Raw genomic sequence first — 10,547 nt, 5'->3', positions numbered from 1 at the left:
GGGATCAAGGTAATGTTGGCATCATAAAATGAGTCTGGAAGTTTTCCTTCCATTTCTATTTTTTGGAAGAGTTTCAGGAGAATAGGTATTAGTTCTTCTTTAAATGCTTGGTAGAATTTTTCTGGGAAGCAGTCTGCCCTGGCTCTTGTTTCTTGGTAGATTTTTGATTACTGCTTCAATCTCCTTATTGGTTGTGGGTCTATTCAGGTTTTCTATTTCTTCCTTGTTCAGTTTTGGGAGTTTATATATCTCTAGGAATGCACCCATTTCTTCCAGATTGTCAAAGTTGTGGGTGTATAGTTGCTCATAATATGTTCTTATAATTCTTTTTATTTCTTTGTTGTTCATGATGATCTCTCCTCTTTCATTTTTGATTATATAATTTGGGTTCTTTCTCTTTTCTTTTTGATATGTCTGGCCAGGGTTTTATCAATCTTATTAATTCTTTCACAGAACCAGCTTCTGGTTTCATTGATTTATTCTACTGTTCTTTTGGTTTCTATTTCTTTGATTTCTGCTCTGATCTTTATTGTTTGTCTTCTTCTGCTGGATTTAGGCTTTCCTTTCTGTTCTTTATCCAGCTCCTTTAAGTGTAGGGTTAGGTTGTGTTCTTGAGACATTTTTTGTTTCTTGAGAAAGGCTTGTATCACTATTTTCTTCTCAGGACTTCCTTTGTTGTGTCCCACAGATTTTGAACAGTTGTGTTTTCATTATCATTTGTTTCCATGAATATTCTAAATTCTTCTTTAATTTTCTGGTTGACCCATTAATTCTTTAGTAGGATGCTCTTTAGCCTCCATGTATTTGGGTTCTTTCCAAATTTTCTCTTGTGATTGAATTCTAGCTTTAGAGCACTGTGGCATGAAAATATGCAGGGAATGATCCCAATATTTTGCTACCATTTGAGACCTGATTTGTGACCCAGGATGTGATCTATTCTGGAGAAAGTTCCATGTGCACTAGAGAAGAATGTGTATTCTGTTGCTTTTGGATAGCATGTTCTGTATATGTCTGTGATGTACATGTGACCCAGTGTGTTATTTAAGATCTTTATTTCCTTATTGATCTTTTGCTTGGGTAATATGCCCATTTCAGTGAGGGGAGTGTTAAAATCCCCTACTATTGTTGCATTATTATTGCTGTGTTTCTTTGATTGTGTTATTAATTGGTTTATATAATTGGCTGCTCCTATGTTAGGGCATAGATATTTAAAATTGTAAGATCTTCTTGTTGGACAGACCCTTTGAGTATTATATAATGTCCTTCCTCATCTCTTATTATAGTCTTTGGCTTAAAAACTCATTTATGTGATATAAGGATTGCCACCCAAGCGTTTTTTTTTTTTTTTTTGATGTTCCTTAGCATGGGAAATTGTGTTCCACCCCTTCTCTTTAAATATGGAGGTGTCTTTGGGTTTAAAATGAGTTTCTTGCAGACAGCATAGTGATGGGTCTTTTTTTTTTTTAATCTATTCTGATACCTGAGTCTTTTGAAGGGGGGCATTTAGCCCATTTACACTCAGGGTAACTATTGAGAGAGATGAATTTAGTGCCATTGTATTGCCTGTATGGTGACTGTTAATGTATACCTTCTCTGTTCCTTTATGATCTACTACTTTTAGTTTCTCTCTTTGCTTAGAGGACCAATTTCAGTATTTCTTGTAGATCTGGTTTGGTGTTTACAAATTCTTTCAGTTTTTGTTTGTCCTGGAAGCTTTTTATCTCTCATTCTATTTTCAGTGATAGCCTAGCTGCATATAGTATTCTTGGCTGCATGTTTTTACTCATTTAGTGCTCTGAATATATCATGTCAGTTTTTTATGACCTGCTAGGTCTCTGTGGATAAGTTTGCTGCCAATCTAACATTTTTATCATTCTATGTTACAGACTTTTTGTCCCATGCTGCTTTCAGGATTTTCTCTTTGTCACTAAGATTTGTAAGTTTTACTATTAGATGGAGGGGTGTGGATCTATTCTTACTGATTTTGAAGGGGGTTCTCTGCACCTCCTGGTTTTTGATGCTTGTTCCCTTTGCCATATTAGGGAAATTCTCTCCAATAATTCTCTCCAATATATCTTCTGCCCCCCTCTCTCTTTCTTCTTCTTCTTCTTCTGGAATGCCAATTATTCTAATATTGTTTCATCTTATGGTATCACTTATCTCTCAAATTCTCCCCTTGTGGCCCAATAGTTGTTTGTCTCTTTTTCTCAACTTCTTTATTCTACATCATTTGGTCTTCCATATCACTAATTCTCTCTTTTGCCTCTTTTATCCTATCAGTAAGAGTCTCCATTTTTTATCGCCCCTCATTAATAGCTTTTTTGATTTCAGCTTGATTTTATTTCTCCAGAAAGGGCTTTTATCTCTTCAGTAGGGATTTTATTTCTCCAGATACCTTTTCTCTAATATCTCCCATGCCTTTTTTAAGCCCAGATAGCTCCTTGAGAATCATCATCCTGAACTCTAGATCTGACACATTACCAATGTCTTTATTGATTAGGTCCCTAGCCTTTGGTACTTCCTCTTCTTCTTCTTCTTCCTTTTTTTTTTTTTTTTGTGATGAGTTTTTCTGCCTTGTCATTTTATCCATATAAGAATATATGAATGAGAGAATAAAATACTAAAAGGGTGGCAAAGACCCCAGAAAAGTGGGTTAACCAAAGCAGAAGAGACCCCAAATTGTGGGGAGATGAAAGGGGGTAAAAAGAAGTTCTAAAAACTTTTTTTTAATTAAAAGAAATATATATATATTAGATGGTGAATAGAACAGAGCCACCCACTTGATTTTGGGTATATTCTGGTCTCTTAGAAGAAACTACCTCACAAAATTTTAAAGAAAGAAAAAAATATATATACATATATACTCACAGACAAAAATAAGGGTAAACACGATGAAAAGATGGAATATGACTATAAAGATGAAAATGTAAAAAAAAAAATTCCAAAAAAGGAGTTGATAAAATATGTTGTTTGGTAAAAGAAAGGAAAAGAAAGTGAAGAGTTTTCTCAGGCTGGAGACTCGAACAAAGCCCTGTGCTAGATTTAGGGTATATTTTGATGTATTAGGAGAAGTTGTATTCCAAATTTTTTTAGAAGGAAAAACCAAAGTGTGTACAAAAAATGAAGTTAGATACAATGAAGGATGGAATGTGACTATAATAATAAAAGTTCAAAGAGATTTTTTAAAAGAAATGTATTGTTAAGATAAACTAGTTACAAATCTTAAAAGAGGAAAGAGTAAAAGTTTAAAAATTAGAATAAGAAAAAAATTAAAATTAAAAGGAAGGAATTAACTGTGCTAGACTAAACAATCATGGGAAAAAGCCATGAATTCCATGCTTTGCTTTCCCATCCTCTGGAATTGCACTGTTCTCCTTGATCAGTCAGCTTGGTCTTGGCTGGATGTTCTTGCTGATCTTCTGGGTGAGGGGTCTGTTGTAGTGATTCTCAAGTGTCTTTGCCTGAGGAAGAATTACACCACCCTTGCCAGGGGCTGGGTGGGCTAAGTAATATGCTGGGTTTCACCCTCAGGAACTTTTGTTCCCTGAAGGCTTCTGTAGAGCTCTGGAGAACAGGAATGAAAATGGCAGCCTCCCAATCTCTGGCCCAGAAGAGCCAAGTGCTTGGGGCCCCACTCCTCAATGCACCCTCAGAGAAACGTGCTCTCACTCCCATCTCCCTGGTCTCCAGCTGCACTCCGAGCTCATCTGGCCTGTGTCTAAACATTTCTGTCTCTGGCACACAGCCCTATTTGGAGTCTCCAAACCCAGCAGATCCCTGCCTCCAGATAAGGTAGGTAAGTCTCCCCATATCTGCCACTGTGGGGTCCCTGCTCAAAGAGCAGCAGTATGATTGTGCCACAGATCACAGTTTAAGGCATTCCTGAGCTGAGAGCTCACTCCTTGGCTCTGTCTTGATAGCCAGATTCCCCACTCTGATACCTGGGAGGTCTGTTACACTCAGACACTCCCGACCCTTCTGTGACCCTGTTAGAGCTGAGACCATGCTGTTCCTGTGAGGGCTCCACCCCGCTTAGCCTCTGGAGCAATGTCCTTCAGTGGAGCAGAGTTTTTAAAAGTTCTGATTTTGTGCTCCATTGCTCTGTCACTTGCCGGGAACTGGCCCCCTCCCTCCACGGTCTATCTTCCCATCACCTAGGATTCACTTCTCTGCATGTCCTACCTTTCAGAAAATGGTCAATTTTCTGTTTCTAGAATTGCTGCTCTTCTTCTCGTTGATCTCCTATTGGATTTGTGGGTGTTTGGAATGTTTTGATAACTATCTAACTGAACTCCTGTGCCCTGATGTCATCTCAGCCTGCTACTCCTCTGCCATCTTGGCTGCCTGTCAACCTTCTTAAGTTTTTGAAGGCTTATTTTGTGACCTAACATATGATCTTTCATAATCTTCCTTGTGTACTTGAGAAGAAAGTATTTTCCACTGTTATTGGATCGACTGTTTTATGCATATTTGGTAGGTCCATTTGGGAATAGTTTTATTCAAGTCCACTGGATTCTTTTCTTTTTTTTTTTTTTTAACTTTTTATTTGTTCAGCGAAGCAGTATTCATTATTTTTGCACTACACCCAGTGCTCTATGCAATCCGTGCCCTCTCCAATACCCACCACCTGGTTCCCCCAACCTCTCACCCCCCTGCCCCTTCAAAACCCTCAGATTCCTATAAAACAATCAGGATTTTGAAGTCTACTGGTTTCTTATTGATTTTTTGTCTATATATGTTCTATCCATCATTGAAAGTAGAATATTGAAATCTCTTACTATTAATGTATTGTTGTCTATTTCTGCCTTTGTATCTGTTAATGTCCGCTTGATGTATTTAGGTATTCTGATGGTGGGTGTATAAATATTTATAATTATTATATCTTGCTGGTAAACTGACCATTTTATGATTATATAAAGTTCTTATTTGTGACAGTTCTTGTTTTAGAGTCTATTTCATCTGACATAGGTATAGTCCTGCCCTCCTGCCCTCTCTTAGTTGCCATTTGCATAGAATAACTGTTTCTTAGCACTTTACTTTGAGACAATGTGTGTCCTTAAATCTTATGTAAGTCTCTTGCAGAGAGCATAGAATGGGATTTTAAAAAATCCATTTAGCCACTCTAAGTCTTTTGGCTGGGGAGTTTAACCCATTTACATATAAAATAATTATTTATAGATAAGGACTTAGTCTAGCCATTTTGTTTTCTGTGTGTCTTGTAGTTCTCCTCTCCTTTTTTTTCCTTCCTTCCTTTCTTCATTCCTTTGTATTTTGTTGATTTTTTGGTATTGTTATGCTTTCATGATTTTCTCATTCTTTTGCAGAACTTTTGTCTTGGATCAAATTTGGATCTCCTTTTCTTTGAGTTTTTTCTCGTAGAATGGTATTCAGTCTTTATCTCAGATTAATTCCCATTGCATTGATCTGCAAGTGTTCTAAATACTGACTTTCCAATTTGGATTTGTAGACTTTTTGTCTTGCTTATTCAATTATCATTAACTCTCTCTTTTTTCCTGGATGCTTTTGCTCCTATCATGTGAGGCAGAAATCCCTATAATACCAGGTGGCCACACATTTGCCTGTTCTTTGCAATCCTGTTGTGTAGGGGCTTGCAGATGGCCAGGTAGCAGTCGAGGGCCATCACTGTGAGCAGGATGATCTCCACTCCTCCAAAGAAATGCTCTGCAAAGAGCTGAGTCATGCACACACTGAAGGAGACAGTTTTCTTTTCCGTGAGTAAGTCAAGTATCATTTTGAGAGCCATGGTAGAAGAGCAGCAGCTGTCTACAAAGGACAAAAAAGATAGAAAGTAATACATAGGGGAGCCCAGGGCTCTGCTGGATTTGATTGTCATGTCAAGGAGTATATGATGCCTGCCCCAGTGAGAAAGTAGATGATTATAAACACAGTACACTAGAGTTTCTGCACATCTGGGTTCTGTGTCAGGCAAGGCAGGATGAATTCTGTCACATTGTTCATTTGTTCGTAAATCCACTTTGGTATCTGGATAATAGATTTGTCTATGAATAGCACAGGGATTGCAATTGTGGCAGATGAGTTCTGATCAAGCAAATCATTTCTGAAAGGGTTACTTTCTTTGAGACTAAAGGCAACTCCAGGCAGTTAAACTCAGACCTAAAGTTGTGCCTTATTGTTAGTTATAATGAACACATTGTCTCTACACAGTCTGACTGACACACAGACATATGTGTACACACATTCATGCATACACTCATTCATATCCCCAAATACAGTTTTACAAATGCACATCCCTTCTTGTAATTACCTATGGTTGGATATTATTCATACGATCACCAAAAAAGAGAAAAAAAAGAAAAAAAAAAGGAAAAGAAAGAATAGAGTGCATTAATGCCTTCAAATAAAATAAAGATTTTTTTAAAAGTATATATGTAATTTCTGGTTGAAGAGGAGCACATTAAATAGATGCAATGGTATGAGAAACAGGAAAAATTAATGGATTCAGTTATATCAAGGTTTGGAACACACTGGAAAAATATGTTATCAAGGTTGACCTGTACCATGTAGGGATTTGATATTCAGTGCTCACCAAGGTAATTGTAGTCACCCATCTGTCACCATACAACAGTATTACAGTATTATTGATTATATTCCTTATGCTATACTTTTTAACTCTTTGATGTATTTATTTTATAGTGAAGTGTGTACCTTTTAATCTCCTTTACCTATTTCACTCTTCTCCCCACAACCACCTCTGGCATCCACCACTGGTAACCAGCACTTTGTTCTCTTACTTGAGTTTGTTTGCTTGTTTTGGGACAACATATATATGAGAAGTGATAGGGTCAGAGGGAGAAGCAGACTCCCCACCAAGCAGGCAGCCTGATGTGGGACTCGATCTAGGGATTCCAGGATCATGACCTGAGCCGAAGGCAGTCGGTAAACCAACTGAGCCACCCAGGCACGCGGGACAACATATATTTTTAAAAGGCCTTCATGTACAGTTGGATATAATCTGATCTAAAGTCCTGAGAACATGAGAAATGTCAACATCACATGATATTCAATCCCTGGTTGTGAAATCACTCTCTGAAGACAAGTTTCTGAGCTCTTCTTCAGGAAACCCAAGCTCTATGTAGAGATAGGTCTGTTGGTTTCTGGCACTGCAGTGGGTCTCCCTTTTCCTCCCTTGAGAGCAGCAGAAGGGGAATTCATCATTAGTGAGAGCTTTTGAAATAAGTTCTGCTCAGACATGTCATGGTTGTTCCAGCCAGCTCCTTGATTGGTTATTGCAGTAATGTTTAAAGGCATTTGTGTCGCAGACTAGGGAGTTGGTGGGGGGCTGGCTTTTAGTGTCCAGAGATCTGTTCACAGTTCCCATTAGATTCCTTGATGAGAAAACTCACTGCTATGCAGTTGCTACTCATATACAGATGCCTTTTATGACATTTGAAGTACAGTGAGGCTGGCCTAGATGTTTGGTCTTCCTGTGATCATGGTTAGTGAATGATGGCTGGTAGTGGTGTTCTGGGGCTCCTCTTATCAGCAACCATTGACCCTGGCTTACTTTCTGTGCTGGTGACATCTCTGAAAGCTATAACCAAATCTGAGCAATATCACTAGTTTTTAGCTGATTCATTTTTTTCAATCTAAATTGTTTAATTTTTACAGCCTGAGAGTATGGAATGCTATTTCCATTTTACAGGTTGAAAAAATCAGTAGAGAGATGAAGCACAACGGTTACATTGACAAGGGTAATTAATGCAGTAGACAAGATGAGTAATCAAATCTGGTTGATCCAAAGCTTTTAATCTCTGACTTCAAAGTGTGTATTTCTGAATTATCTTTGAATTTCCTTATATAAATATTATGAATTATTTTCTGTAATCTAGATGTGTGGTCTTTGTTGTTCAGTTTTGTGACACAGACTTATGTCTAAAATTTATTTATTTATTTATTTATTTATTTAATTATATTAGTCACTACAAAATACATCACTAGCTTTTCATGTATTGTTCCAAGATTGGTTGTTTACATATAACACTCAGTGCCCCATGCAATACATGCTCTCCCAAATACCCACCACCAGACACCATCCCCCCATTCTCCACCCCTCTAAAACCCTCAGTTTGTTTCTTGGAGTGTATAGTCTGTCATGGTTGGTCTTCCCCTCTGCTTCTACCCTTCACTTTTCCTTTCCTTACCTAATATCCTCCATGTTATTCCTTACCCTCCACAAATGTGAAACCATATGATAATTGACTCTCTCTGCTTCACTTATTTCACTCAGCATAATCTCTTCCAGTTCCAACCATGTTGATGAAAAAGTTGGGTATTCGTCCTTTCTGATGGCTTAGTAATATTCCATTTAAAACACAACTTTGACATACAGTTGTTTTCTGCCTTAAATCTACAAATTTGATCAGTTATATTTCTTTTGCATCAGTCAATTCTGCCTCTTATTCTTCTGCAGACAATTGTATACTGCAGGGAATGGTGGTGATGGAAGTTTTAAAATGTACCTTTGTGTGTAAGTGTTCTCTTATTGGGACTGCGAGAAGTAAAGAATGCTTTACTGTATTTGCTGTAGTGCAGGCATATTTATTAACCTCTCAAATTCAGGAAGATAAGAAAAAGTATATTAGTTTTTTTTTCAAAGATTTTATTTATTTATTTGATAGAGAGAGATCACAAGTAGACGGAGAGGCAGGCAGAGAGAGAGAGGGAAGCAGGCTCCCTTCTGAGCAGAGAGCCCGATGCGGGACTCGATCCCAGGACCCTGAGATCATGACCTGCGCCGAAGGCAGCGGCTTACCCACTGAGCCACCCAGGCGCCCAGAAAAAGTATATTTGGATGGAAGTACTTCTTCAAGACTCACTGGTTTTCTATACAATATTGCATATATAGAATTTTTCCTCTTATAAAATAAAACTTCATTCTAGCTGTAGTGCCGGATGTAGAGAGTATTAAAAATATTGCGGCAGAACCATTTCATAACAACAATCAGGGAAACATTATGACTTTTGTGGCCCCTTCCTACTTTGACCTCATGAGTCCTTCTCCATAAAAATTATTAAAGATCATATTTTATGAATGCATTGGTATAACAATGACATACTTCAACTTGGATTTGGATTATATTCAATTTTATCTTCTTATTTTAAAAGAAACTAAGCATTTCAAGGAATCCTAGAATTATGTGGGCTCTATGCACTGTGCCTACTATTCCTGGGTGGATATGTTGACCTTGCCCATAAAATATATGATCCTGAAGAAAATGGATCCAAACAGGACAATTGACTGTCGCACATTAAATCAAGTAAGAAGGGGAATAAATCTCTCTAAATATTCAGTAGATATTTTAATGTAAATACTCTAATCCCAAGATTCATTATCACCAATTTTTGTTATTTGCCTCCAGAGTTTCTTCATGACATTTTTCACTTCTGCATTTCTGAGGGTGTAGATCAATGGGTTCAACATGGGAGTGACTAGGGTACAAAACACAGTCACAGCTTTGTCAGCAGGGAAGGAGGTCATGGGTCTCAGATACAGGAATGAACAAGGTACAAAGAATAAGATGACAACAGTGACATGAGAAGCACAGGTAGACAGGGCTTTGCGACGCCCTTCAGAGCTTTTAGTCCTCAGGGAGCGCAGGATGACAATATAAGAAGCAACCAGCATAGAAAAAATGAGCAGACATAGTGACCCGCTATTGGCAGCAATCAGGGGCCCCAAAGTGTGAGTGTCTGTACACGCTAGTTCCAGGAGAGGTATTAAATCACACATAAAATGATCAATAACATTGGGGCCACAGAATGGTAACTGGACCATGAACAGAACCTGTATCCCTCCATGAATAAAACCTAAAATCACAGCCATTCCCACCAAGAAAGCACAGACAAATTGGCTCATGATGGTCGTGTAATGCAAGGGCTTACAGATGGCTACATAGCGGTCATAGGCCATGGCAATTAATAAGATGATCTCAGCTCCCGCAAAGAAATGTTCAGCAAAGAGCTGAGTCATGCAGCCATTGAAGGATATGGTGTTCATGTCAGAGAGCAAGTCAAAGATCATTTTGGGTGCTATGGATGAAGAGTAGAAACCATCTATAATGGATAAATAGGACAGAAAAAAGTACATGGGAGATCCCAGGGCTGGGCTGATGAAGATGGTGATGGAGATGAGAAGATTACCTGCCAGTGTGATCAAGTAGGTGATTAAAAGCACAGCAAATAGCAATTTCCTTAGTTGTGGATTCTGGGACAGGCCCAGCAGAATGAATTCTGTCACATTGCTCTTCCTTTCCATGAAGTCAGCTTTAGTTATGAGCCTCTGGTTCATCTGGAAAGATCACAATTTCTGAGTAGTATTTTGAATTCAACACTGAAATCTTCCATCACCTCTTTAGTCCTGGCCTCTGGGGTTGCTGAAGCCACACTTTCCACTCACCTCAACCACTTTGGAGACTGTTATAAAAGAGAATAGATAGAGATAGATAGAGGTTAAGTTTCTCTTACTCATATAAATTTTATAATGACAATATGTTTCAAACACCAGA

General features: G+C 38.1%; 1 protein-coding gene across 1 annotated transcript; it reads right to left on the bottom strand.

The window, feature by feature from the left end:
- Positions 1-5,495: 5,495 nt before the first annotated feature.
- On the bottom strand, positions 5,496-10,306 carry LOC132010846 (olfactory receptor 4C45-like). Its single transcript, XM_059388816.1, has 2 exons — positions 9,392-10,306; positions 5,496-5,561 (listed from the first exon to the last, which is right to left on the bottom strand). Exons 1-2 carry the CDS (start codon positions 10,295-10,297, stop codon positions 5,496-5,498), a joined length of 972 nt encoding a protein of 323 aa, XP_059244799.1. The 5' UTR covers positions 10,298-10,306.
- Between the last annotated feature and the right edge of the window lie 241 nt (positions 10,307-10,547).

Source organism: Mustela nigripes, chromosome 1 (genome assembly GCF_022355385.1).
Source record: "Mustela nigripes isolate SB6536 chromosome 1, MUSNIG.SB6536, whole genome shotgun sequence".
NCBI classification, from domain to species: domain Eukaryota; kingdom Metazoa; phylum Chordata; class Mammalia; order Carnivora; family Mustelidae; genus Mustela; species Mustela nigripes.
The sequence above is the reverse complement of the archived record's forward strand: the minus strand, read 5'-3'. Positions and strand labels throughout refer to the sequence as shown.

Coding starts and splice junctions, on each gene's coding strand:
- LOC132010846 (XM_059388816.1), bottom strand. CDS start 10,297: ATGGAAAGGAAGAGCAATGTGACAGAATTCATTCTGCTGGGCCTGTCC. Junction 5,562..9,391: donor TGAAGAAACTCTGGAGGCAA/ATAACAAAAATT, acceptor GTGTGGCCACCT/GGTATTATAGGGATTTCTGC.